Genomic DNA, 27,528 nt, shown 5'->3' with positions numbered 1-27,528 from the left:
AATCAGTGATCCTCTTCCTGTTCATATCAGAGAGCTAATGGTCTCTCCAGGGAACTGAGGCAAGCTGGAAAAGTCTGGAATTTGAGATTCAGGGTTTTCTAGGTCTAAATAATGCTCAAAGCAAAATAATGTGTAGAAAATATCCAAATGTCTAAAAGAGAATCCTGACAAACATTCATTCATCCGCCTTAAAAACCAACCGTCCATCCATCCATCCATCCATCCAGAAAACTGTTCATCCATCCATCCGCCCTGAAAACCAACCCTCTGTCCATCCATCCTTCCTTCCAGAAAATCAACCATCCATCCATCTATCCATCCACCCATTTATCCATTCATTAGTCTAAAAAACCCATCGATCCATACATCCAGAAAACCAACCGTCCATCTATCATTCGTCTGTCCATCCATCCATTCATCCATCCATCCGTAATGAAAAGTATTCATCCATTCATCCGCCCTAAAAACCAACCGTTCATCCATCCATCCAGAAAATCAACCATCCATCCATTCATCGGTCTAAAAAAAACCATCGATCCATATATCCAGAAAACCAAACATCCATCTATCATCCGTCTGTCCATCCATCCGGAAAACTATTTCTCCATCCATCCGCCCTGAAAACCAGCCGTCCGTCCGTCTGTCCATCCATCCATATTAAAAAACGTCCATCTATCTGTCCGTCCAACCATCCATCAGTCTTGAAAACCCTCCATCCATCCACTACGACATTGTTCTCCATCCTCCCTCGTTACATATCTATCTGCCTTCTTGTGTCTAGTTATTGAGACAAGAAAGCATTTAAGCTGAGCTTTGAAATGGTCTAAACAAGATTAGCAAACTGAAATGTCAGTCTTCTCCTGACAAACTTATAGCGTCCCTGTTTCTCAGTACACTTTTTACACTGCAAACACACTGAGCAAAGTCACACACCAGAAATGCTTCATCAGCACTCTTCATGAAAGATATGAAGCAATAATCTCATGACCTGCATAATAAAGAAACTGGTTGCTTACAACCAACAGCATGACGTGTTGGACATGACTGCTTCAGACCGGTGGATGAAAAGAACAAACCGAGGATGAATGGATAAAACAGGAGGCTGCAGATAACATCGCCTAGAAACATAATGAACTAGTTTACAGCTCTACGGTGGATAATTACGGCAGGGAACAATTCATGCCATAATTGCTTCCAGATGAGGCGATAAAATATCCTCGCAGCTGACTTATAATATACATACCAATCATTATAACATTATGGTTGCAGCTGGATGCATTTATTATACATCTGGAACTTTATAACCCAATTTTCATAAACCGCATATTGCCATATAGCTCTAACACAGGCCTTTTTTCTTCTCTTTTAATTTTAGAAATATACGCAGCTGCTGTTTTATTCACCCTCGCTCTAATCCTCTGTGTTTAGACTGTCTCTCCCAAAGATGACTGCACTGAGAGGCTCACCACTAGATCCATCTTGGTAGAACATACAGTACAAACCATGTAGATTTTTCGTCTGTCAGGCACACAGAAACAAGCCAAGTCATCTGAACATGAACTTTGAGAGGCTGTGGATTTGATTGCATCACTGCCTTGTGTTGAGCCAGAGATGTTTCATAACACATTGCTTATTTATTGTTTGCTTGTTGTGTTTTAGCCCAGTTCTGGTCATAACTAAACTCTGTGTGTGTGTGTGTCTGTACTCTACCCTGAAGTCATCGCCTCAGCATCATCCGTGACACACTTCCACCATTCCTGTGGAGACTAATTTTGCCTCCTGTTCTTCTGCTGGCTTGCTAAATATAACCTCTACAAGAGTGCGTGTTTGGGTGTGTGACACGTTCTGACGGTCGGACCACCGCGCTGCATTGGCAATATCACAGAGTACTGGATGGTTTCTTTGCCGTGGAAAAGCTGGAACCAATGTTTCCGGTCCCAGAAAGCGAGAGACTCTGTTTTTATTAAATGCTTGTTTATGCATTACATGGTGGACAATTTTTATTCTTCTGTCCATATCACTATGTTGTCATCTATATGTGATTTGGCTGTTTATAAACTAAATGTATTTGCTGTGTAGGATCTATATGAAACCATCCTACCAATGTGAAGTTTCAATTATTGACAGCCAATTCAAAAAGAGGATGTAAACTAATGTTTAGAAGGAATTATAACAGAAAGTTGATTAAAATAATCTTAGCTCATTGTACTGAAGGATATATTTGACAAATAACATTTTATTAAGAATTTAAAACAATAGATATTCTATATTCATTGCTGCCTGGTTAAAGACTGCAGTAAATTATGTTTAGTTTCAGTTAATAGTTTAATTTCTGAAGAACAAGCGGAACAATACTAAACTAAGGTTTCAGCTGCTGAAACATGAGTGCTGAAATTGATGAGCTATATTATTATTATTAAATCAGCTTTGCTATGTGTAGTACCAAAATCACAAACTGCCACAAAATGCAATGAAAAATTTTTTTTGGTTAAGTTGGTGATGAATAACAATAACAATAGTAGTAATTTCTGATGACTCACAGAAGTGGCTTAACTGCAGCATCCTGACTTGTCCTGACATCCAGTTTGTTGCAACAGTTTTGTGATGTTGGCTGAAATGTGTTCAGAGTCAGTTTATCAAATAAGATATGTTTAATAAACCTTTTTTTAAAAAAAGAAAAAAAAACTAATGTTCAGAATCCTGAACGTGTAAATAATTCTTCAGTGTTGTAAAATATTTAGTGATTGGTCTTGTTGCAATTAGATTTTGAAAGCTTGACACATTGTAAATGCAGTGTGTTGACATAATTTATGTCCCTTTTAAGTGAAGAAATAGTTTGCTGAAAAGCACATGAAAGTCAATATTAATAAATACGTAACAAAAAAAATTGAGTTCAAAGATAATCTTATTGATTATTAACAGTGGTGGACACACTTCCGCTAACCAGCCTATATGCTAATTGCTGAGCCAAGTTGTTTTGTTTTGCTAACTTTGGAAACACTTGTCCTAAATTAATGTATATTTGCAATAACTTGGTTCTTTTGAGGGCAAAGCTCTCAGTAACATAACCTGTGTTGTTGCACACTTTATGTTATTGACAGATGGTGGCCATCAACATAGTTGCTTTAGCATTAGCTTCTACTGAATACCATTTTAGTGTTAGCTCAGCAGATCAGCTAGAGGCATTCCTGGTGAGATGATGGATGGATGGACGATTGGTTGGTTGGTTGGTTGGTTGTTTAAGTACCAGCATAATATAACTGAGTTTGCCTTAACTTTGATTCAGTGCTTAACTTTGTGGTTAATGACTGAAAAGTAAGAAAATAGCAAAAGCTGCATCTAAAAATCTGCTGCTGATATATTGGTATAGAGAGCACATCAAATATTTAGACATCTAGTGGAGTACATGCCTTGATGTATGTGGGCTGTCTGAGCAGCTAAAGGAGGAATCAACACCCTATTAGGCAGTTGGTCATAATGTTATGCCTTATTTATCGACGTTACCTCAAACATGGACTAAGTGAGCTGAACAAATAATAGTGTCAATAGCAGTAGTATTCCTTATGCTATCAATAGATTTTTTTTCCCAGTGGTCTATTAATAGTAGACTACATAGACTCGTGCTGTCACGGTCTTCCTGGTCCAAAAATAGACCGAATCGAGGCGCGGAAACGCAGAACTGGGCTCTCCTGGAGTCCGTCGCTCGGTCACGACTCGGGTGTGGAAGCGTGGAGGTGATTAAAGCTTGTGGAGGACGAGGCGGAAGAGCAGCTCCGGTACCACCGGCTGCGGGGCTCCGTGACAGCTCGCGCTCTCAGGGAATTCCGGTGGCCACGCGCGATGACGTGTGAGCGTTTCTCTTTAAAGCAGCGCTGCGTGCGTGTGGTGGGGGGACAGAGCAGGGCTGAGAGAGGAGAGAAGCTCGACGACAGCCGCTAAACAGAGACCGAACGGACTATAATTTAAAATAAAAAAGGAAAATAAAGCGTGGAAGCGGCTTTCTGGAACAGTTTGGCCGCCCTGTGGTTCCTGTTTCTGGGTTGTTTGGAGGAGGAAGCCGCTGATATAAGAGGATTATAGCGCAGAGCTCTCTTCCAGCCGGCTGCTGACTCGGAGCTGCTCCAACTTGGGATACCACACAGAGGACTGCGGATATTTAACTCAGTCAGTTTTATTCTCGGAGTGTTTATTTTAAACACGGACAGACACGGTGAGTACTCAAAACACTGAAACAGTGTTGTTTCTTTTTTTTTTGGTCATAATAAGTAAATAAATAAACACATGATTTTTAATTAGTGAGTGTAACGTATTGCAATTAATAAGGTGGGGGAATTTGGCTGTTTCTGAGTCATCCTGAACCACAGGTGGTTCTGTTTGATCCCACATTCACATCCACAGTGAAGTCACATTTACCGGACTTGACTGATCTTTGCAGTTGCATCTGAATAATTTCTCTCCCAGAAGCGATGTCTTGTTTTCTTTCTGCAACAGCTGAAGAGTTTTCAGGAGTGTTTCTTCGTCAGTCGGTTGTCACGTCTATGTATGAATGAAAATATCTAAATTCCCATGTTATTGTGAAACAAACTGGCACTATGTGTGTCACTAGAGGACACGGGGATGAGGAAAACTGCATGTGTAAGGAGATCTCACGGCATTGTGTGTGTGTGTGTGTGTGTGTGTGAGTGTGAGTGAGCTGGAGTGGGGGGTGGGCAGGATCACCGAGGTCGCCAGCCGTATAAAGTGAATGGATTGCTGCGACCCCCATCAACCCCCTCAGTCAATCCTTACACACACAAAGAGCCTGACTGAAAGAAAACGATTTGCATCACCTTACTCTTTTTCTTTAAGAGAGGGGGGAGGGTTGATGTTTTGGTGCTGTCCATTAGGTTCCAGGGTTTGTCTGACCACTTCTTATGTTTTGGTTAACGTGATTTGCTGCTTAGTTATCAGATTTCATGCCTCCAAAAATGACTCTAAAGCGTTTATTTATTTATTTATTTAATAAATCTAATGGATTAAGTAGTAAGGCTCATGCTTCTCACATAAGTATCCAAAACATTACGCACAGATCTCCTTAGAAGAACAGTAAACAAACGTCTATTCGTGGATATTTTATTGATCCCAAAGGGGATTTAAATATTACAGTTTCTCGTATTAATTCAAGTCTTCCAAGTTTCTGTCTACTTATACTTTGCTTTAAAACTCCTCGTTGTTACTTTTTCCCCCTAATATCTAATGTGGATTGTTTTTTTTGTCTTTCTTCTCTAGTGCGTAATTGTCCAAAAATTACGCGTGGACAGACTACGTAAAGTAGTTTTCTGTCCGGTTTAGGAGTAAACTGAGTACTCAACCGGGCTTATAAGCCATTTTATTGCCTGTTATAAAAGACCAGAGGTCAGAAATCAGCGAAGTGTGCCAGCATGGGGTCTTTGATGGCTCACTTCCTATCACTCGGATCGATTGGCGTGGAAAACAGCAGCGGGGTTTTGTCTCCTTTTGAAGTCTGAGGCTGTAAAGAGTCATCCACTCACACACGCATGCACACACTTTGTGCCTCGGCTCCACTCCGCCCCCACTTGTCCCGTGATCTCAACAGGAGCGTGTATGAATGAACAATCGCCGCCCATTTTACTACGAGCAGTGACGAGGACGGAGGAAAATTAAAGTGACAGAACGACAAAAAGGGGGGGGTGCTGTGTACAAAAAAGTGAGTCAGATAAGTTGAGTAAGCAGGAGATGTGTGGCGGAATTGTTTCCTCCTTTAATTTTCATTTAAATGGTTTTTCAGTTAATGCTACCATTTTGTGCTTAATTTCTAATTTGATTTGTACATTTTCATTGAAGCATCAAGTTGTACAAAACAATTGAGACATGCATCCTGTTTAAATTGGGATTATGAAATCTCGCATACAAACAGGTTTTGTTAGTTTTATGTCTTGCCTCATAATTCCACACCCACCAGCATGAACAGGAAGGAAACGGTGTGGCAGGTATGATGTCTTAAACAATGCTAAGCCATTCATATAATGTGGCGTGATCTAATAATGTTACTTTTATACTTGAATGCACTAAAATAGCCTTTACGTATACTAAAAAGGTTTAGGACAGAATATAGAACCTTGTGGTTCTTAAGCCATACATTGGCTTAGATCAAAAGCCAATACCGATTCTGTTTTAATGCTACTAGCCAAACATTTCTAGAAAACCAAACCAATCACAGTATTTGTAATGTTTATTTTTCAAAGAACATTGTGTTATGATCAGGTATTTAATTTGGTATCCTATTTAGATTGGAATTGTGTAAAACAATTACACCACAGAAACCAGTTTTCTTCCGAATATATCAACTGGCTTGTCAAAAGTCACTCGTTTTCCAGTGTTAGTGAAGCAGCCAGATTACTGTGGCTTCTCTGATGTCATCAATCAGCATATAAACAAAGAAGCAGCATTTGTTTTTACTTGTGTTGTGTTGAAATGTTTTTTTGTAAAATCCTGCAGTGGAAATCCATACTTCATAACTTGGATTAGTGGCGTAGATTTCTTGGTGGAGTAAAGATGCTGTGTCGTGTTGTTTTACTCAGGCAGTTGCTGGAAGTGGGACGTTGTTCACAACAATACCAGTCTGCGTGTCTGTGCTTCAAAGTGAAACAACTTGGAGGGGAAGTGGCCGGGTGAATGTCGTGATGAAACATCTGTCAGTGTCACACCATGCTGTTGCAGCCCTTTTCCAGTAAAAAGGGGTCGTTTCTGATCCAGAGAGTGACAAAACTGTAGAGAAGGGAGGAGAGACGCATGACAGTACCCCAACCCCCTTCCAGCACTCCATCCAGTCAGAAGCTAAAACACAAGTTCTCCTCTCCCACCGCTTCAGTGTCAGCAGAAAGTTTAAACTTTAAAGGGAGTCGATCAAAGCCTTTTCAGTTTCTCTCTATGAGCGTATGACGCTGGGTGGAGCGGATGCAATTGACAAAACTGCAATATTGGCATTTGTTTGTTTGTTTTTGGTAGTTTTAAGGTGGAAAATCTTGTTAAATGTGGAATTCCTTCATTCCCTGCTAGAAGGCTGTTTGTGGATTCAAGACTTTAAAGATTTGAAGCAAGAGCCTGGTTCAGAACACTTTAGACCTTCTTGTTCTGGTTTATCCAAAACCAGAATAACAAGCTGGTATTTAGTAGCTAATTAGTCAGGCTATCCACTCTTGTAGCAATGCTGCACTGGGCTGCTTTACAGACATGTTGCAGCATGCCAACTATAATTTTAAAACAATGTTGGCCATTTAGCTTCCCCACCATGACAGTCTAGGGTTTTCGTACCTGAAAATATTTGCAGGTAAATGTCTGTCTTGTGAGGGAAAGATGTAGAAGCCATGGTCTGTCAGCCACCTGACTGACAATGTGTAGGAATGGTAAGGGTAAAGGTGGAGCTGCGTTACCCTGGACTCTACAGCTGGAGAAAATAGCTGTTGGTCAGAAGGTGGCATACTCTGGGACAGGTGCAACAGTGCTACCAACTGTGCCACTGTGCAGCCCACAGTTTACCATCTACCATTAAAATTATGTGGTAAAACGTAGTCATCCTGCATGTTGCCACATAACTGTAAACCCCAATTGATAATGTTTGCAAACCATGAAATCAAATTATTTTTGCTACTCTAGCTATTGAACTAATTTTGCGTCAATGTTCAGTGTACCTACGCGTTATACTACGTAATCTAACTGCTGGTCATTTCGCTGATTTGCTGGTTTGTTCTCACTTTGCCAAACAGTAGTTTAATGTGTTTTTTATAGGCTACTTATGGCCTGCAGTAAAGAAATGTAGTTCTATGAATCCATTAGAGCTCTGCAAAAAGAGGCCACCCAAAATTATTTTTGTTGATAAAGGGTCATAATTTCTTGTATTTAGTAAGATGGTCAGATGAGGATCAAAATGGAAAAAAGGAAAGCTCAAAGAATATATTATACAATAAAAATAGAATACGTGAGATTTGAGTATGTTGTATGTTTGCAATCTATAGGTATAACAAAATTAGAAAGGATACAATGCCAAAGCCATGGAAATTAACGGTATGAATTGACCTAAAAGTCTGTTGAGAAAGAGTTTTAGAGCAACACTGGTATGAAAGAGGTTCTAGATTGTGTGCAGTATGATTTATAGCCAGAAAACTGACTGTCATTGCCATAAAAAATGATGCTAAAAACCTTTACAAGTGTATTTCTCATCCACAGCTATGAGCTTCGTTTATGGCATTTCGCCCACCTGTGGTAGAGAAAAGCATGTCATCCGGAGTGTGAAAGGGGAAGGGACTGTTTATATTCAGCTTGTTGCACTGAGTGAGAACTCAGGGAAAGTTTTCCTCCCTTTGTTATCTCTGGCTCTGCTCCACTGATGATAGTGGGGATGCCACAGTGGAAACAGGGGTTTGCGTGACTCATACCAAAAACTACACAGACTCACACACCTTGGAAAGAATTTGCTTCCTTTCACCTTATTTTACCTCACCCCTCTGAGTTATACCCTCGGTAACACAGCTTGCTGGATAAATAATATCTCTAGCAGCTCAGCTGGAGATTTATGTACAAACTGCCTGCAGGAATCGGCGGCGACGGTGGTATCTTAGGAATCTCCAAACAGGCCTTGGATGTTTTCTAGACTAAACGTACAAGCTGTGCTTTCGTAACGCAACGGTTCTGCCTGCGTCACAGCTCTTCTGATTAAAGATCTTGGCGCATACGAGGAAAAAAAATAAATAAAACACTGCGCCGGGCCATCTGTACTCACGCTGTCATTATGTGTGATAAAGCTCTCCCTCACACAAACCTATCCCTATTATTTTGTGTGTTTTGGCCCACACACTGCATGCTGATGAGGCATATTGTGAGTCCAGGGAAGGAAGAGGGAAAAAACAGGGGGGATTAGTTGGTGTGTGTGTGTGTGAGGTCAGACTGCCCTGCGTTGCTGTAAACATGTTGATCACAAAGACCTCATATAAACCCTGATGATGAAGTCCTTCCTCTGAAGAAAGTAGAGATGCAGCCTGTTCCCCTGGTAACCGTTGGGAAGGACAAGGTTCGTAATCTTAGGTACATCACTGAGACATTCTGAATGGATTTGGACTCAGATGCACCTGGGGTCTGACCAAATTGAGTAATGAGGACTTTTGAGATTTTCTTCTTCCAATAAAAAGTGGGCGCATCTATTGTCTGAGAATGGAAAGTTTGGGGGCTTTTGGGGCTGCTGAAGTGTGGAAATCAAGACTGGAAATGATCGAGCCACCGTCAGTTGTCAATAAGACGCCCACGTCCTCATTATCGTTACAGGTTTATCAGGAATTATTGTTGTTGCACTTTCTAGTCAAGCTAAGTCTTGAGTCATCCACTTTTTCGGTTTGTCTTCCCAGAGAGTGAAGTTCTTGTTTTTGAGTCTGAAAAGAGAACCGAACTGATGTTTCCATTGAGTTTATGTGAAAATGAAGAACAAGCAACTGGAAAGAAGAGTCATTGCTCATCGTCGCTCACGTTTACCAGAATATAGAGAGAGGCTGATGAAGCAACCAGGAGTCATTGTCGGCGATTTGCCTTGTTTTTCTCAGGCTTTGAATGAGTCACTCATGATGTGTGTCTCAGAGGAGTGTTTCAGGAACCATGTGGGCAAGTTTTAGCTGTTTTTTTTTACACATCTATAAAGGTAAATATTTGTCAGAAAGCGAGTGAAAGCAGACGGCTAAAAACAAAGCGAGATCATCTTTTTAAACAGGAAACCACGGTCTTTGGTACCCCTTCAGGGAGGCCTACTTCCTGTGATGTGGACGACAGTTTCCTCTCCCCCTGAGCTCAGTTCCCCTTTTCTGTAACGTCACACATGCAAGCGGCTGATCTTTATTCATGAGTGTCTATGTGAGGAGCAGCCCACTAACCCAGTTATGTGCCATCAGTCTCAAACCAGATCCTTTCATTAAAGGTCCTCATCTATTATTTTTGTTTCCCTGCATGCGCCCCTTTTTCCTACTTTTAAATGTGGCTGTTTTTCTTTTAAATAGATGTTAATGAACAGGTTGCGTGTGAATGTCTTTTTGTTTCTCCCAAACAAGTGAAAGCAGCTGTTAGAAGGTACAAAAAGCACTTGGCGTCAATAAGTCTACCCCTAACACCCAGGATGAGACATCTTAGTTGGCGCTATCTGCAACAGATACCAACAGATCCTGAATGTGAATGTTTTGATCTTGCAAATGACCTACCAGCAACTTGTGACTAAAATGTTAAACTTTGGTTTAATCACAGATCATAAGCTGGTAAATTGATGTGAAGCCAACAATTTCTCTAGTTCTTGTAGTTGTTTATAAGCAGCATATTTATTAGTCAATGTGTCCATGCGCGTTCTCTTATGTAGGTCAATAAAAATGATTAGTGTCTGGATGATTCCAAGTTCTTTCTTTGTTACAAAACGGACATTTTGAGTCAACAATCTTCATGTACATATCCTCAGATGTCCATGTTGGTTGCTAGATTGGGTTTTGTTAGGACAACATTGTAGAAGATGTGTAATATCAAGGCTCCCTCATACTTTGGTGCACTGTGCGTATCCTGTGAGCCGCACGGGCTCTGCTTACACTGTCCATGGACGGTTGTGATTTTATAGATGAGCGTACTGGTTGCCTACATTTCTTGCGACAAATAGCTTAATTTCCCACAATCTGAATGGTTTCCAGCAGCCACTGCCCATTTGTCACTGTAGCACAGAGGATGACAGTCATGCTATACGTCCTTATGACTGGTTGCAACTCAAATTCAAATTTACCCTGTTAAGTGAATGTTCCTGGGATGTCTGGTTTCAAACATATTCCCCCAGATGGTTGAAACTGTACGAAACATAAAATGCATTTTAGCTCATTTTGTTTTTCCAAATGGATGGATTTAATTATGAAAAGAGAGGAGTGTTCAACTTGCTGTGTCCTCATTTGACCTGAGGATCATCATTGGCTCTGCGTTTTCTGGCTTTTCCTAAGCGTGCGTGTTTAAGGAGGCAGACGAGATGAAGTTAGCCCCCATCACCGGCTAGGATCGGCATGTGCTGACGTTTGTTCACGCACGAACAAAGAAAAAAAGAAAAAAAACATGCAGGGGAGGACGGATGTGAGGGAGAGAGAAATATTTGGTGTTTCCTCCAGAACACGATCTTTATCTGGGACTGATTATGTAATGGCCAAATGGAGAAGAGAGCGTGAGGGAAGGCGGAACAAGATGAGGAGAGAGACACAAAAAAAGACCCAAGCTTGGTCTTTCCGCTCCCCAGAACTCCTCTCCTGCCTGTTCTCCGAACCCAATCGGCTTGTTTCTTATCAAACTGGCTCTCCAGTAACTGTTGTACAATATCTTCACATTCAGCGGCGTCATGCTCACTGCTGAACACTCCTGATGTTTTCTGTCTGCTAGTGTTTGCCTCGCCATCACGAAGCTCTGTAATGTCACACTGACGTTATTGTTGTATCACTGAGGAGGATAAAAACAGAATCGCAGCCAGTGCTCTCTGTCCCACAGATGGATATTTTTTGCTGCGAATGTCGTCACCGCCTGCTTGCTCCTCTCTGGTCTGGCGGAAGATCAGAACTAGGCAGCGGTTGGCACGGCAGGCTGAAAACTGACTCAGACTCCCTGTTCGTTTTTCAACCGTTTGTTCCTCTTTGCTCCAGGCGACGATGGTGCAAAGAGGAAAGGTGCTAACCTTTCCGTATAAACCGGGAATGTCACATTTCTGAATTTCTCTCTACCTCCTTGGCTACACCCACACAGCTGATGTTTTTTTTTGTTTTTTGGGGCAGAAGGGAGGGGAATAATTTGCAAGCACAGCAATGAGGGTGTTGACAGGAAGAGCTCTTTGATGAGTGCCGTCATTTGAGGGGGATTTCTGTTCAACAAGATGTACAGTGGGGGGATTTTCTCATATTAGGTTTATCATCTGGATGTGTTTTTATTGAGAAAGAGAGTGGAATTCTTTTGATTCTTCTTTTTCTATTTTGTTTAGATTTTAAAGAGTGCACAGTGAAATACCGCAACTAGTTGTGGTTGCGTGGTAGAAGTGAAAGTAATCACTCCCGTTCACACACTTAATCACTTTCCAACTTGTTTACTTTTAGCTTTCAGGATGGATTGAATCATAAAACTTGTTAACTTGCAATTTGGCGGTTTGATTTCTGTCGCAGCATGAAACCCCTCTCCTCGTGGCTCATCACATCCTGTTTGTATATCTAAACACTCTCGATTTGCCTCGTGTAGTGAGCGGAGCAGACATGACATCACTTAGTCCGAGAAAATTCCCACCGCTCTCGCATCAGCGGTGATGCAGAAAGACGCCCACGGTCACCTGACTGTAAGTGGCGTCCTGAAGGGAGGCGGAGTTTTGCGGCCGCCGCTTTCGGGGAAGCCCTTTTCCAGCGTGCTGAGTCATCAGCGGGGTGGAAGGGGAAGGGGTTCCCCCCCAAAAATGAACAGAGTAATGATCGTGCACATTCTCACAGATTGTCCTGTAGGTGGTGTCACTGAGGTGATAAAACCTGAGCTGGAATCTAACACCACGGTTTGATGTCTACGTTCACGATCTTGTTTCACAAGACCGAGTTTCTCACACTCAGCTGCTGGTGTAGCTGTGAGCAAACAGATAGCCAGGGTAGCAACTGGAGTAGACTGTTTGGTCGCAACACACATAAACACACACCCTTTGTAAAAGAAGTAATTATAGCCTGGTCCCTGTGTCCCCGTTTGCCCTCAGTGGTTCAGTCTACTGTCTGCTTCCCTCGTTTTCTGAGTTTTATTAAATGTTTCCTCACATGTAATGGTCGACTTCCTCTTTGTGACATCAGTCCTGTTTGTGATTGTTCGCCTGTTAAATTGCTCAGTCAGTCTCACCATTGTGTCAGTGTGAGGAGAGAATCCCAATGGGTCACCCTCCCGGCCCTCGCCTCCTGGCTACCATCAGGTTTTCCACAAAGTCCAGTTTACTGTTTCTGAAGTTAGAAATGGAGGAAACTTCACACTGGTTAACCAAACTGGTAATCTGTTTGCTAAAGTTGACATTAAAATATTTTATTTGGGTAGATTTTAATTGGTATTTCTCTTTAAATTTAAAAGATGTTGAAATAATTCAAATCAAGTTGCTAGTTTGCTAGTCTGGCTATCTGCTCTGTTAGCAGCTGCAGTCAGATGTTAAACCCACATGCCTCTTATTATGGCTTTACTGTTGTTGTTTTCCCATTTTATGCCTGTGTTTTTACAACTGGAAATATATCCAAAAAGACAAATTTGTTGTTGAATGATTTTAAAGCTTTGTATCGGTACGGCGAAAAATTTTATAGGTTTTCAAATCTTGTATCTTGTTATGGGAGCCGTCCCATGTTCTAACTTTCGTGTTTATATTGATCAACAGTTAGTTCATAAGCAGGATAATTTAAAACCTGTATTTTAAATTATCCTGCTGTATTTTCTAGACCAAATACAGCTCTACATCTCCCGTCACAACCTTGCTAGATCATTTTTGGCCTTAGAATAATGATGAACAAGTTGTATATTTCACAAATTCATTTAGTTTGCCTTGTATAAAAAAAAAAAACTGGTTTGTAATCAAGACATAAAACGTTACGAAAATGGAAAGAAACTTTGTAAGACCTTTTCTACATTGTACAGAGTCTGGTGACATGGGAGGAACAAAAACGTGGCCACGACTCACTAACTTGTGGTAACGACTTGTTTAATTTATGACAATGACTTATTTCATGGGAACAACTTAATTATAACAAGTCATCGCCACAAATTAGACAAGTCGTTTCCACGAGTTAGTAAGTTGTGGGCATGAGGAACTGGATATCAAGGCATGGCCGCAAGTTGAGTTGGGTTTTTTCTGGTCCCATGTCATCAGATGGGCTCCATGATATTGGTAATATTTGCTGGACAACCACGGCTAAGATGTGGTGTTCATCAGAAACAACTCGAGTTAAATTCAGCTTGCTAGCATGTTTGCCTTTAACATTATTGCGTTTGCTGGGTTAACTAAAATTGGAGAGGATTTTAAAATCTATTTATCTAAAGCAGCATGCTAAACTTTTCTCTGACAACCACAGCTAAGATGTACTTTCATTGGCAGACACTGCAAAAGAGTCAAGAACCTGCTTGCTACCATGTTTGATTTTAGCATTAGCATTGTCACTAAGCTAATGCTGAATACTAACTTAGGCTTTTGGTTTTTGCTCTGACACAACTTAACAAGTCTTGTTTTATTTAATAAATGTTTACTAAGTTAATGCATATTGCTCCCCATAAAAATATATTAGGCTCACTGTTCTTACCATGCTTGGTAGGACAAACAAGATTAGCATCCGACATCTTTAAAAAAACCTTATAGTTTGTCAAACCTGGCTATTTACTCACTATTGAAAAATGTATTATTAAACAAATATTTCTGATATATAATAAAAATAATTGTATTGGCTTTTATTCAATGACCTCCAAAAATTATTTTTTATTATATTATAGTACTTTTTACCTCTGAGTACTGCCTCATGTTGTTTTTATGACAGCTTGACAACGAAGTGCTTTCTGTTTTCCAGGTCTGAAGAGATGATTGGCAGCTGAAGAGGAGATTTGACAGAACTGTGAATCAATAACTCGGTGCTAACTCTGAAAGGTGAGCCCAGCTGCAGTGCTTGCATCAGTGGGGTCTTGACAGTTTCTGCCGGCCTATCTTCGCTCCACAGTAGCATCTGGTGGAGCCTGATCCTTTGTGGTGGGATGGGTGAGATAGAGACCGTGGGCTGTTTATGTGTCTGTGTGTGGAGCGAGTGGGCTTTAAATAGAGAGAGACGTCCAGAGTTGGTGAGAGAAGAGGAACTGGTGGGAGGAACCTTTACGCATGTCCAGAGCTAATTTGGGAAAGCTAGTGGAAGAGTGCTGCACTCTGCTGAGCAAGAGGAGTGACTCATAACCTTACGGTGTGTCTGGTACACTCCAACTAAAGCAAGTTCATTGAGTGAGTAGTGTTTTTAACATCTTAATCAAAATTAATAGCTGATTTTAAATTTAGGGTTTTGTAAAGCCTTGACCTGCTGATTCTGCTTCCAGCTGACTATAATTTCTCTTTAAGCTCTTTAATATAGGGCGAGCAGAGACAGTCACTGTAAAACAGGTTTTATCTTTTATTATGCTAATATTGGACAAAAATAATTGTGGAGTTGACATCTTTAAATAAATAGTCTTTAGTGTTTATTATAGCAATTAGTGGTTTACATTGCTAATGCAACTGTCTCAGTTGTTAATTTCTTTGAAAACAGACTCATATCTTTAGTCTGTTTCCAAATTCGGCATGCTCTATGACAGAGGTTGAAGGATTTAGAAGTAGAAAACTGCAGCTTTTATGTAATGTATATCAACATTGTTTTGCTCTCTCTCTTTCTCGCAGCCTTATTGAACTACAAACATTTCTCTACATTTTATAGAAAGTGGTGTTTGTTAAAAATGGAGTCAGAACTAAGATCTTTAAAGCACCTTCGTGAAAATGAATGATTATTTTCCATTTAGTAGTAACTTTCATGCTACTAGATTCATCTTAAGGAGCCTGGTAATGTTTACGTGTGATGTGATCATTTACCGAAAAGATGTTTCAGACTCTGGTTGTCAGCTGATTTGTTCATCCACCTGTACTAGTTGATCAGTAAATATTTACAGCGATAAAAAATAAGTTGGATTATTGTCTGATTCAGATTAATAGTCATGCCTTTCAGGTTTTCTTGTCTTACTTTCGGATCTTCTCACCTTTTTACTTCTTGACAAGTGCATTTTAAGTCTACAGAGTTGTGTCTTTCTCCTTTGTGTTTCCACCTCCACTGTTTTCTTTTGTGTGGTCTCCGTGTGTGTGGGAAGGTGTATGGGTGTTTTCATGGCACTGTTCCCACTCTCCGCTCCATCTCTTCTCCTTAATCTATCCTTCCATCCTGTTCAGACCGTCTGTCGCTGCTGGCCCCCCTCTCCTCATCTCTATCACGCCTGCTGTAATGAGATTAAACTTTAGTGTATGCACTGGGCGCACGCACACACACACACACACACACACACACACACACACACACACAGATCCAGTTAAGGAGAGCCCAGGCTTCTCTAAAGCAGCACAAGCCTGATGCCACAGTGCAGCTTGGCTTGTTTCCAATGCTGCACACTCTTGGCACGTGACCAAAGCCTCTCACTCTTAGTCTTTCCCCTCTATCAGGAGCTCCATGCTTAGGATTACAGTAACACCAGATCTGTCCTCATAGGTGAGCTCCCCACTGAGCCATCTGGGCCTCAGAAATAATCCCATTCTGTGCCATTTAACTCACTGCTGCCTCCTACTGGCTCAAGTATACAAATAAACCAGTGACAGTCAAAGAAATTAACTAAATTTAGCATTAGGGAGTAAGATGTAGCCATTGAATAGCATTCAGCATAAAATCTGCCCTAGTAGGTCACTCTCCTACCCTGTCCCCTCTCAGCTGACACAACACTGTCTCTCTGTAACTACTCCATATAATGGAGAGAGCCCAGTGGCATTTGTTGACTTTTCAATGAGCCTCTGTGTTACTCACTCTCACACAGGCTCTTCTGTTTCTCTCTCTGCAGCCAGTTGGCTTCGAGGCTCCTGGTGCTGAAGACAGGGGAGTCAGACGTTGCAGATTTTCTCAGTGTTGGAGTGAGGCCCTCTCTGTGCTGCAGTGGAGGGCTTCACAGATACAGCTAGTCTGGTGAGTGAGTAACTATCACAGCTTTTTAGATGCAACAAAACACAAGATTCTGGGTTGAAATAATTACAACTGTGGGATAGAAATGTGTGTTTGTATTAATGAGGTGGGTGTTGCTGATTTCCAGGCTGGATGCATCACTCAGTGGAGCAGTTAAGCGGGCGAGGCACACGGGACTCCTTCCCTCTGGACGGACTCAACCGGGGGCCATGGCATCCCGTGAGCGGCCGCGCCTGGCAGACAACTGCCAGGTTTGTAACCATGACAACCAGTACACAATCTTTCCTCTTTGTTTACTGTAAAGTGCCAAATCTACCTTAGAGCTACAGCTTGGAACAAAGTCCTACCAATGTCACTTTGGTTTAGCTACAAGTCTGAAAACCAAGGAATAATTTTCATTTCTTTTCCTAAACAACAAACCGAATCCCCAGGTTACGAATTGCAATCTTGCTGTAGACGAATCCTTTTGGGAAAAAGTTTAAAAACCACTAAACCTATTAGCAAAGAACAAAATCGGCCTACAATTGCTGAAGTCTACTTCTGTTCTAAACAACCTAAATGAACAGTAGTAGAAATTACAGATATTGTACTTCCTTTGACTTCATTTAAACATTTCAATGACACTGAGAACATCAAATACAGTAACAGCACACCACAGGCCCAAGACAAACCAGATCCATTTTGGCATCTGCTTACTGCCGGACTGGCTTGTGATTTCCACCACATACTCCTGCGTGAATACTCACTCTTGCGTGTTCAGTAGAGGGAATCCTCAAGTTGGAGCCTTTGCGTCAAGTAAGAATCTGATTGGAACGTGAAAAGTCTGATCAGAACAAAACAACACAGTCATTGTGTGTTGGGCTTTACTGATAGAAAAACAGAAAATATTTTAATGGTCAACAATTGGGGCCAATTCAAATGAAAACTGCCTGATTCTAGTTATCAACCAATGGACCTCTACTCGCCTTTTACTAAATAGTCAGAGACAAAATCTATTAATTTTTCTGTACTTAAACACCAAAGAGGTTGTATATTTCTCAGATTTAGTGAAATATAGATTTTAGAAGTGCAAATCCGCAGATCGCTACTGTGATTATCACTATATTTTAGCAGTACAATCGTCCTCAGAATCCAAGTCAGTCAATTTTAGTGACATAAAACTTCAAGTGTATTTGAAAGCAGATTTTGAGCCGTTCATTGCTTTTTCTGTTTTCAATTAGGTGTTCACCTGCAATGAACCAACCGCAGCTACTTCACCATCTACCTCCTGCAGCGCTAGGTGGATTAAACCATCACAGTAAATATTTAAGTAATGGGTAAGAGCTCCAAGAAACAAAATTCTAGTACCGGTCTCCTTGAATTAGCTTCTTAATGTTTTAAAAATGTCTTATCTATAGATGTTTCACCAATGTTCAACTTTTATTTGAATGTCCAGGCCAATGCGGGGAGAAGAAAAGCTTGATCTCCCACCAGCAATGTTCCCAGGAATGCATCGGGAGCAGCAGAGGCCTCCCCCTCAACATCTTCATCCTCCCCCTCCTCCTCCTCACAGAGTATGGGAACAGCAGTACGACTCCCACCATGCCCCTCATCCCCATCCGGTTCTGTCCCTGCCCAACGACCACACTATGCGTCTCTTTAATGGTTACCCCGGTAGCGGCGCACATCTGCTCAACCCACATCTTCCTCCTAACCGACCAAACCCACTGCTGAAGGTGAGGGGGGGAACCGAAGATGACACTTGCTATGCTTCAAGAAACAAATGAACCGTTCATGTTTTTTCGGTTGGTTTCATCATCTGCTTTGGTTTGGGGGGGTTTTCAGGATCCCCAGGGTCCACCACTGCTGGGAGAAGAGATGCGGGCTCAGGTGCACCAGGTAGGAGCCTCTCTAATTGGCTGTGACCTTGTTTCTTCATTATATATACAAAAGACAAGCCCAAGTCAGGCATTCACTGATTCGATGACAATAGACAATCTAGTTAAACTATTGATGAGCTTCTCTGATATTTCTATTAACATTAATTTCTGCACACAACAGAGAGGCTACCCAGGGAAGATGCCGGGGGGTCAGCTGAAGAGACCAGGTCCTCCTCTGGGGGAGCATTCGGTCATCCAACACACTCCTCCAGTGTCCCATCACATACCTCCTCATCCAGTAGTCGAGGACACCCCCAGTCCCAGCAAGAGGAGAAAGAGTTTGGATCAGGTACACAACAGCGTATTCCTACTTATCCTATCACCTTGCCTGTCCTCCAGTGTCTGATTGTTCAGTTTGTTTCTTTAATGTTTCAATCTATGTGCAGGTGTCCCACTCAGGGTTGCAGCATTTTTCTGGCCAGTCTCCATCATCGTCTCAACAGCAGACTCCAACTCACCACCATGCCCTAAAACCTGCTTTCTGGAACCCCATCCATAAGGACAATGGCGTCCCCTGGAAGCCCCACACATCTGACAGAAAACATCCACACGAGTATCAGGTACAAACAGATGCAGAATCTTTATATTTCATTTTCAGCTTCATTGTTTTGGTGTATGGTTAATTGTTTTCTTTCTTGTGCTCTGGTTTATCAGGAAAGTAATAAACAAGGGATGTGCAGCTACACCTCAAAGACCTCTCCCAACTCCTCCAGCCCTTCTAACCTCTCACCCCATCCTCCGAACTCATCTCCGGGAGGCTACCATCAGGGATGTGCTCCCCACCTGCAGAAAGATGTGCTACAACCTCAGGCAGTGAATCATCACTCCCCTCATTCCTCCTACCCAAATCCAAGCTCCAAACTGGATCTGGGCCCCTCCTGCCAGGCTGTGGAGCCCCGTGGTCTAAACAAACAGAGAAGCCTGCTCGGTGGGGGCCACACACCGCCTACTCCAACCAGGGGAGACAAAGATCATCGGGTAAGAGCTCAGTCGTCACCAGCAAACGCTTCTGCAACCAGCAACAAAAACAACAGCAGCAGCAGCAGTGTGCCTTACTGCCACTACCAGCCTCACCCGGGGCTACGACACCCTGGTGCTCCTCCACCCCCTCCTCCTGCCAGCAGCACCTCAGTACCTCAGCAGCAACAAAGTGGTCCCAGTGAGGCTTGGAGATACCAGAGCAGACCCAGCAGTCATTCCCTGGTGAGTAGAAGTCAGTCAAGCTTGTATGAGAGGCAGTAATAGATGTGCAATAATGGACTAGAAATGTCAAACCCTGCTTCATAAACCGAGCAATTTGTTTGAACGTCATAACTGGTAATAGCTAGATTTCAGCTGCGTTCTAAAGCACAGTTCTCCAGTATACAGAGCCAGAACAAACTATTTTACTCGGTCATTGTTTTGGATAAAATAGATGACTCTTTAAAAAAAAGTCAGCCACCAAAACTGGCAGCATACATACAACACAATGAGGGACGTAGCTGATAAAATCAGACACCACACCAGTGATTTCAAGAATGTTGCATCTCCAATCTGCCTTCACATACAATTTTTTTAGCTTGGGAAACATGTTTAATAATGTGAATTGTGCCTTTAAAACTAGAAGTAACACCAACTGATGTAACTTTTTGTTTGTTTTTCAGGAGTCTAGGGTCTACGTGCCTCCAGGTCTGCTACCTCAACCCCAGCAGAGCCACAATCAGGTTGTAGACAGTCGACTTTCAGGTTCCCATCAGCATCAGCGCCACATCAGTCCCACTGTGCCCCCAACCAACTCCACCCGAACGCCTGTCATCACATCTAATCCCCCCATGTCTCTGTCCTCCTGCACTAACAGCCGCTACACCAGCAGCTCAGACAGAGTCACAGTGGCTAATGTCTCTTCAAGATCTATGTCACCCCCTGGTGGTTGCTCTGTGAACAACCGCACAAATCAAAACAGTTGGAGAGGAATGACAGATCCAAAGACCCAGAACTCCACCAGCCCCAAATCTCAGATGGATGCTCTGCTGCAGCCAGGTTGTCAGAGAGGCCGGGCTCAACAACAAGACCAGCCCAAACCTCAACACCAGGAATCTACAAGATCCCCGCCTACCAATGGGAAGATGTCATACTATGCTCAGGCTAACCCCCAACAATCTCCCCGTCAATTTTCCTCATCATCTTTGTTCTCCTTGGGGAACCAAAGAGTGGAGGACAGTGTAATCACAAGAAGAGATTCAAATCCTTTTCCCAATTCCCCTTCTACATACTGCCCAGCTTCTCTTCCTTCTGTCAACACTTTGTCTCGAGGATCCAGACCGAATCATCAGCCGCACTCCACATCGACACAGATGTTCTCCACTCCACAAGCTTCAACTTCTGTCCCTCAGTCGATGGGAGATGTCTTAGATAAGCTCGACGCTGAGCTGGAGGGGCATATGCAAGCTGAGGAGCGGCGGAGGAGAGACAGAGAAGAGCAGGAGAGGAAAAAGGAAGAGGAGAAACAAAAGAGAGAGTTGGAAATGAGACGAAAACTGGAGGAGGAAAGACAGAAGAAACAGCAGCAGGAGGAGGAAAGGAAAAGAAGAGAAATGGAAAAAATTCTTATGGAGAGAAAAAGAAGGGAATTGGCAAAGCTGGAGGAAGAGAGGAAAAAGCTGGAGTGGGAAAAGAGAGAGCAGGAAAGGAAGAGGAAAGAGTGGGAGAGACAAGAGGAGGAGCGAAAGAGGAGGGAAGCTGAGAGACTGGAAAGAAAGAAGAGAGAAATTGAAAGGGCTAAGGAGGAGAAGAGAAAACTTGAGGAGGAAAAAAGGATGGAGCAGAAGAAAGAGGAAAGCCTCTGCAGTGCTAAAGGAAAAGAGCAGACTGCCATTGAAAACCTGGAAAGACTTCTCTCTGGAAACACCCCCACAGTGCCCCCACCTCCTCCCCTCTCCGTTCCTACACCTCCCTCAGCTGCACCACCCTCCATTTCCCAGGCGTCACCTCCGTACCCCTGGCTCAGTCGTGGCGGTGTACCTCCCGCTCCGACTGCCCAGGCCCCCAGCAACCCCACAGAGAGGCTACGGCCTCCTCCCCTCACACCTCAGACTGAGTACGCTAGGGAGAAGCAGCGGCTCAGGGAGATGGGGAGTAATGGCGGTGGTGGCGCAACATTTAATCCCTCAACACTCAATACCTCAGGGATGAACCAGCCCATACACCCCAGCAAACCCCCAGCAATGCAAGCAGCACCCAACCAATCCAAAGACTCCGGCAGGGAGAGAGACCTCCCTACCTTGGCAATTAGAGAGCCCCCCAAACTTTATCAGGCATTTTCTAGAGACAACCTCCCCTTGCCACCTCTGCCATCAAGCTCAGCCATTGCCAGGGGAATCAACAAGAAGTTGACTGAAAGCAGTTGGGAAAACAATGGTACCGAATCGGACAGTGCTCAGTTTGAGGAGGAGCCCTCTGAAATGTCCACAATGCTCCCTGATGGTCTGGCTAACATTATGGCAATGCTGGATGAATCGATCAAAAAAGAGGAGGAACTGTACAGCAGTGAGAAGAACGGGTGTGCAGCTCTCATACACAACTTTATCCCAGGTGCTGATCCCATGAAGAGCTACCTGTGTGCCCCAGACCTGATCCCAGCCACAAAGCATCAGCCTAATCAGGAAGATTTGGGATCAAATCCAAGCCCACCTGTGCTCAGCCGGCAAGGCTCTCTGGCATCTCCTTGTAGCCGAACTTCATCCCTTGAGGAAGAGGAGGTCTACCATAAGGCTGCCCCAAGCGTTCCTCTGAGCACCAAGCCAACTGTGGACATGGAAATTGGAGTAGGGAATACAAACTACCGCCACAGTGACCTGGCTAAACTCTATGGCCTCCCAGAGCAGATCAGAAGCGAAGCTGATGAAGAATCTGAGGAGGACTCCGAGGCGCCGTCTTGTTCTCCGCCTCCTCAAAGACCCCACCTCCATCAGACGGGGGTAAATAGTACGTTTAAGTCTTTGGCAACACTGTTGGAAAGCCAGAAGTATGCTTATCGAGGAGGGCCTTTTGGGAGACCACCTCCATCCGCTCTGGTTGGTGTCAAATATTCCTCCTCGCTGTCGCTTGGCCCTGATATCTGCCGCCAGCAGCAAGGCAGTTCTCCCACGAGTGATTCAACAAGCCCACCTTTCAGTCCTGCTGTCCCATCTCAGAAATCCTTTCCTCATTCACTACTGGAGGATAAGAAGATAAAAACAGAGGACAGTGACGTGTGGACAGATGAGGGAGAGATGGAGGAAAGGGTGAACTCCATGGAGGAGAGGAAAACCATAAAGCCCATTAAGGTCATCAAGACCGAACAAGAGCTGACCACCATCTCAGAGTCTTCTCTGAAGGAGCTGGGAAAGAGCTGTGAAGTCATGCTGTGTCGACATTCACTTGATAGATCCGACCGCCAAGTGAAGTCAGAGGACAGAGACAAACCTGAGAAAGTGAAGGAGCACAAAGACAAGAAAAGGAAACATGGTCACAGCCACAGCAGCAGGAAATACAAGGACAAGAAGGAAAGGAAGAAGCACAGAGAGAAGAGAGACGATGCTTCTTCTTCGTCATCATCCTCCAGCTCCAGCCACAAACGCCACAGAGACGGCAAGAGCCACAAAGAGAAAAAACACCGCAGAGTTCTGGGTGATCTCAATCTCCACAGGCGAGAATCTGAGAAGGACCGAGCTCATTGTGAATCGGATAAAAAGAAACGGAAAGATGGCTTTGGCTCCTCTAGCGAGCGTGCAGCATGGACCTCGAGTTCAGGGGAAGTGTCTTCTGAACCCAAAAATGGCACAGACGCCGGCTCGTTATTAGGTTCCACAGACTTGATGAAATTAAAGGCGCTTTCGGACGGTCCGCCCAAGGAGCTGAAGATTCGGCTCATCAAGGTGGAAAGCGGGGACAGGGAGACATTCATCGCCTCTGAGGTGGAGGAGAAGAGGATTCCTCTCGCAGAAATCAGCATCAAGAACACTGCAAGTGAGATTATCCGCTCCTGCAAGTAAGTTCACATGGAAGCTTTAATAGCATTTTTAACTATCAAATCCTAAAGTACATCCACATTTATTTTGTTCCTGTCTCTTTGTGATTTCAGGTCGGCTCGTATCAAAGGGAAATTCAAAGAGTCGTATCTGCTTCAAGCCTTCTCTGTTAAACCCATCATAAGCACGGATGAACCCATTCCTAGGGAGAAACTCAACCCCCCTACACCCAGCATCTATGTATGTCAACTTCTTAACACACTTTGTGTTTCTGATCTGTAGCATAGTGTGTTAAGTTAGAAAGCCACAGCAATGTGCTGCCATCTTGTGGTGACTAAGAATCACTTTTTCTTGTTTGCAGTTGGAGAGCAAGAGGGATGCCTTCTCTCCGGTCCTGCTGCAGTTCTGCACAGACCCAAAGAATCCTGTTACGGTCATTAGGGGACTAGCTGGATCTCTTCGACTCAGTACGTTACCCAACCTGTCACCCAAAATTAAGGAAATTAGGCTCGATTTGTCGATGCACCCTATCAAAAGCATGTAAAATATTGCTCTAGCCTAGAAAGTGGCAACATTACACTGAAAAAAAACCCATCAGTTTGTATTCATAAGAGAATGTAGATTCTGACTCTCAGTCACCTTCCTCAAGATTAGAAGTCGGCAACTTCCAAAACAGGATCTTTGATGTACCACATTTAGACTTCCTGTTATCTTCTGCGGTCTTGCTCTGTCTCTCTCTGTTTCTCTCACATCCAAAATAAAAAAAAGTATATTTAGATGGCTATGACAGACTTCACTTTAAACATCCCCACTAACACCAAAAGTATCTAGCTTTGAGTTTTTTTCTTTCAGTAGGAACATCTTCAGTGAAGAGTGTTTTACTTAGCCCAATGTCGTAGCAATTTACACTGAAATATTGACTTGTGTCAAGACATCGCTAATATCCATGGGAAACGACTTTCTTATAATCTTTCATTCTTCTATATGTCTAACATTCTTTCTCAATGTTTTGCAGACTTGGGACTCTTTTCCACAAAGTCTCTGGTGGAAGCAAGCGCAGACCAAGCGGTTGAGGTGAGGACTCAGGTGCAGCAACCTGCAGATGAGAACTGGAACGCCAGCGGCACGGGTCAGACGTGGCCATGCGAAAGCAGCCGCTCCTACACCACCATCGCCAAGTATGCCCAGTACCAGGCCTCCAGCTTCCAAGAGAGCCTCCAGGAAGAGAAAGGCAGCGACGAGGAGGATGAAGATGACGAGAAGAAGCCACTCGTTGGTGCTGATGCTAATAAAGATGGCTCCAAAGAGAGCAACAAGTATGTATGGCACTAAATGCGATAGAGATTTAAAAGATTGGAATCATGTTCTAACAGCCATGTTTTTCTTAGTGGAGAGCAGAAGCCTGTTGGAAAGATCATCAAATTTGGCACAAATATCGACCTGTCTGATCCCAAAAGGTAAGCAGAAGCTCAATTTTTATTTACTTTTTTAGGGATGCTGATGGCTAAAGAGAGCACGTGGTGCAACTCGTTACTGGGCGTTTATTTAAACATCAAAGATGAATATATAAGTTTGACTCATTCGAAGCCCAAAATCGATGACATTCATGTCCAGTTCTGACAGCAACTGTTTGAAACATTTGGTATGTAAATAATGTTTGCTGAAAGCAGGCTTCATATGTGTTACCTCTGCTCAGGTGGAAGGCCCAACTTCAAGAGCTGCAGAAGCTTCCAGCATTTATGCGCGTCGCCTCCAGTGGGAACATGCTGAGCCACGTTGGACACACCATCCTCGGCATGAACACCGTCCAGCTCTACATGAAGGTTCCTGGCAGCCGGACGCCTGGTAAACGACACTCAGACATGGCAAAAAAATGTTACAACACAGAAAAACTTTTTCTTTTTTTTCCCAGGTCAATAAACCAATACTGCTGCTGATATTACGTGGTTTTGTTCAACAGGTCACCAGGAAAATAATAACTTCTGCTCAGTGAACATCAACATCGGCCCTGGGGACTGCGAGTGGTTCTCTGTGCATGAAGACTACTGGGAGGCCATCAATGACTTCTGTGAAAAGTGAGCAGAGGAAGATAACATGATGATTTTGTAATCAAATATTTAAATAATTCAGTCAATTACATTTCTTTTCATTTCTCTCTTCAGGCATGGAGTGGACTACTTAACAGGGTCCTGGTGGCCGGTGTTGGAGGACCTCTACAGCGCCAACATCCCCGTTTATCGCTTCATCCAGCGGCCCGGAGACTTGGTGTGGATCAATGCCGGTACTGTTCACTGGGTGCAGGCCGTGGGTTGGTGCAACAACATTGCTTGGAACGTCGGACCTCTCAACGGTAAGGGGGCGCCCTCTGGTGGCTTAATGTAGATTGAATCTGCAAGGATCTTTGTCTCATTGTTCAAAAATTATGCCGACAGGCTACCAGTACCAACTGGCCTTGGAGAGGTTTGAGTGGAACGAAGTGAAGAAAGTCAAATCCATCGTTCCTATGATTCATGTTTCCTGGAATGTGGCCCGCACTGTCAAGATCACCGATCCAGACACCTACAAAATGATCAAGTAAGAACAGATTAAAATTAACAAACTGAGAAGTTATTCCACATCTACAAATGAAACATAAGCCATCCAAAGCCACTTTAAAGAAACATTTTCCAACTTCTTTCCAGACACTGCCTGCTGCAGTCCATGAAACACATCCAGATCCTACGGGACCAACTGATATCTGAGGGAAAGAAGATTTCCTATCAGAGTCGGGTCAAAGATGAGCCTGCCTACTACTGCAACGAGTGTGATGTGAGTATTTATCGGTCAACGCCTACGAAACGTCTTGCATTTCAAGACTTAGTTGCATTAATTCAAGGAAGCTATCTATATTCACTTTCATGGAAATGTAAAAAATTAACCCAAAATACCCAATAGTCTACAGACTTAAAATTTCTCAAACGGAGGTTTTCTTATCTACAATTAAGTCCTAATGAGGAAAGGAAAAATAGATATATTTTCTTGTCTTCAGGTTAGAAACTCCTTGCTTTTTTTAAGCATAAATTTCCACAAATATCAACATCCCACAGAAGAAAAATTATCCCTACTCATTCAAAAGTTTTTTTCTCCATTTAAAACCTGAAAGTAGAAATTATTACTATAATGGGATAGATGCTGCCCTGATCCAGACCTACGTTTTGTTTGTACTGTATTCAAATTAGTCTAGACTTAATTTAAAATTTCTTGAACAGCGAAAACACATTTTGAATAATCATTTTTTTAAAATCAGACGGCAGGAAAATGCGGCTTTGTGACTAATAATTATCTGCCTACTGGAGTTTATTTTAGTTTGATCAAGAGTTCCTCATTTTATAGGAGTTATCTGGCCAAAATAGGGGGCAGTTTAAACATTTATAGGTGTTTATGTCCATAATTCATCAAAAATTTACTAAAATGACCTCATCTAAAAAGGCAACCACACGATGTTGCTAAGTCGTACCAATATCACATTAAACGAATATTTTTGGGGGCTTTACAAACATAATCGAGGCAGGAGGCCACTGCAACGATGCTAACGTGCGAAACAAACTCCTTCTGCCACAGGTGGAGGTGTTCAACTTGCTGTTTGTGACGTGTGAGAACAGCAGCAGGAAGACGTATGTGGTTCACTGTGAGGACTGCGCCCGACAGCGCAGCCCCAACCTGAACAACGTCGTGGTGCTGGAGCAGTACCGCATAGAGGAGCTCATGAACGCATACGATTCCTTCGTCTTGGTGAGCAAACCTTTCCAGCTCCGATTCGTTCCGAACGGAGAATCCTCTGTCTCAGAGTAACCGTCTAACTGTGGCTGTTTTTGTGTTTCTCAC

General features: G+C 43.0%; 1 protein-coding gene across 7 annotated transcripts in view; it reads left to right on the top strand.

Annotated features, from left to right (window-relative positions):
• LOC102225181 (lysine-specific demethylase 6B-like) overlaps positions 1-27,528 on the top strand; it is a 108,147-nt gene that overhangs the window by 79,066 nt on the left and 1,553 nt on the right. For 4 of the 7 annotated variants that reach the window (XM_023346870.1, XM_023346869.1, XM_023346874.1 and 1 more), the window contains 20 exons: positions 14,595-14,671; positions 16,639-16,760; positions 16,885-17,008; positions 17,978-18,073; positions 18,193-18,472; positions 18,582-18,635; positions 18,798-18,965; positions 19,063-19,236; positions 19,331-19,879; positions 20,320-23,684; positions 23,778-23,904; positions 24,026-24,131; positions 24,680-24,980; positions 25,053-25,121; positions 25,361-25,509; positions 25,625-25,739; positions 25,827-26,014; positions 26,097-26,238; positions 26,346-26,472; positions 27,265-27,435. In XM_023346870.1, coding sequence (XP_023202638.1) covers positions 16,890-17,008; positions 17,978-18,073; positions 18,193-18,472; positions 18,582-18,635; positions 18,798-18,965; positions 19,063-19,236; positions 19,331-19,879; positions 20,320-23,684; positions 23,778-23,904; positions 24,026-24,131; positions 24,680-24,980; positions 25,053-25,121; positions 25,361-25,509; positions 25,625-25,739; positions 25,827-26,014; positions 26,097-26,238; positions 26,346-26,472; positions 27,265-27,435 — 6,300 coding nt within the window. In that variant the 5' untranslated portion in view covers positions 14,595-14,671; positions 16,639-16,760; positions 16,885-16,889. Of the gene's footprint in view, positions 1-3,751; positions 4,211-14,594; positions 14,672-14,822; positions 15,014-16,638; positions 16,761-16,884; positions 17,009-17,977; positions 18,074-18,192; positions 18,473-18,581; positions 18,636-18,797; positions 18,966-19,062; positions 19,237-19,330; positions 19,880-20,319; positions 23,685-23,777; positions 23,905-24,025; positions 24,132-24,679; positions 24,981-25,052; positions 25,122-25,360; positions 25,510-25,624; positions 25,740-25,826; positions 26,015-26,096; positions 26,239-26,345; positions 26,473-27,264; positions 27,436-27,528 lie in introns of those variants that run through there. The other 3 variants (XM_023346875.1, XM_023346871.1, XM_023346873.1) reach the window with 3 other exon arrangements.

The sequence above is a fragment of the Xiphophorus maculatus genome, chromosome 14 (assembly GCF_002775205.1).
Source record: "Xiphophorus maculatus strain JP 163 A chromosome 14, X_maculatus-5.0-male, whole genome shotgun sequence".
Taxonomy (NCBI): Eukaryota; Metazoa; Chordata; class Actinopteri; order Cyprinodontiformes; family Poeciliidae; genus Xiphophorus; species Xiphophorus maculatus.
Note: the sequence above shows the minus strand (reverse complement) of the source record. Positions and strands in the feature narration are given on the sequence as shown.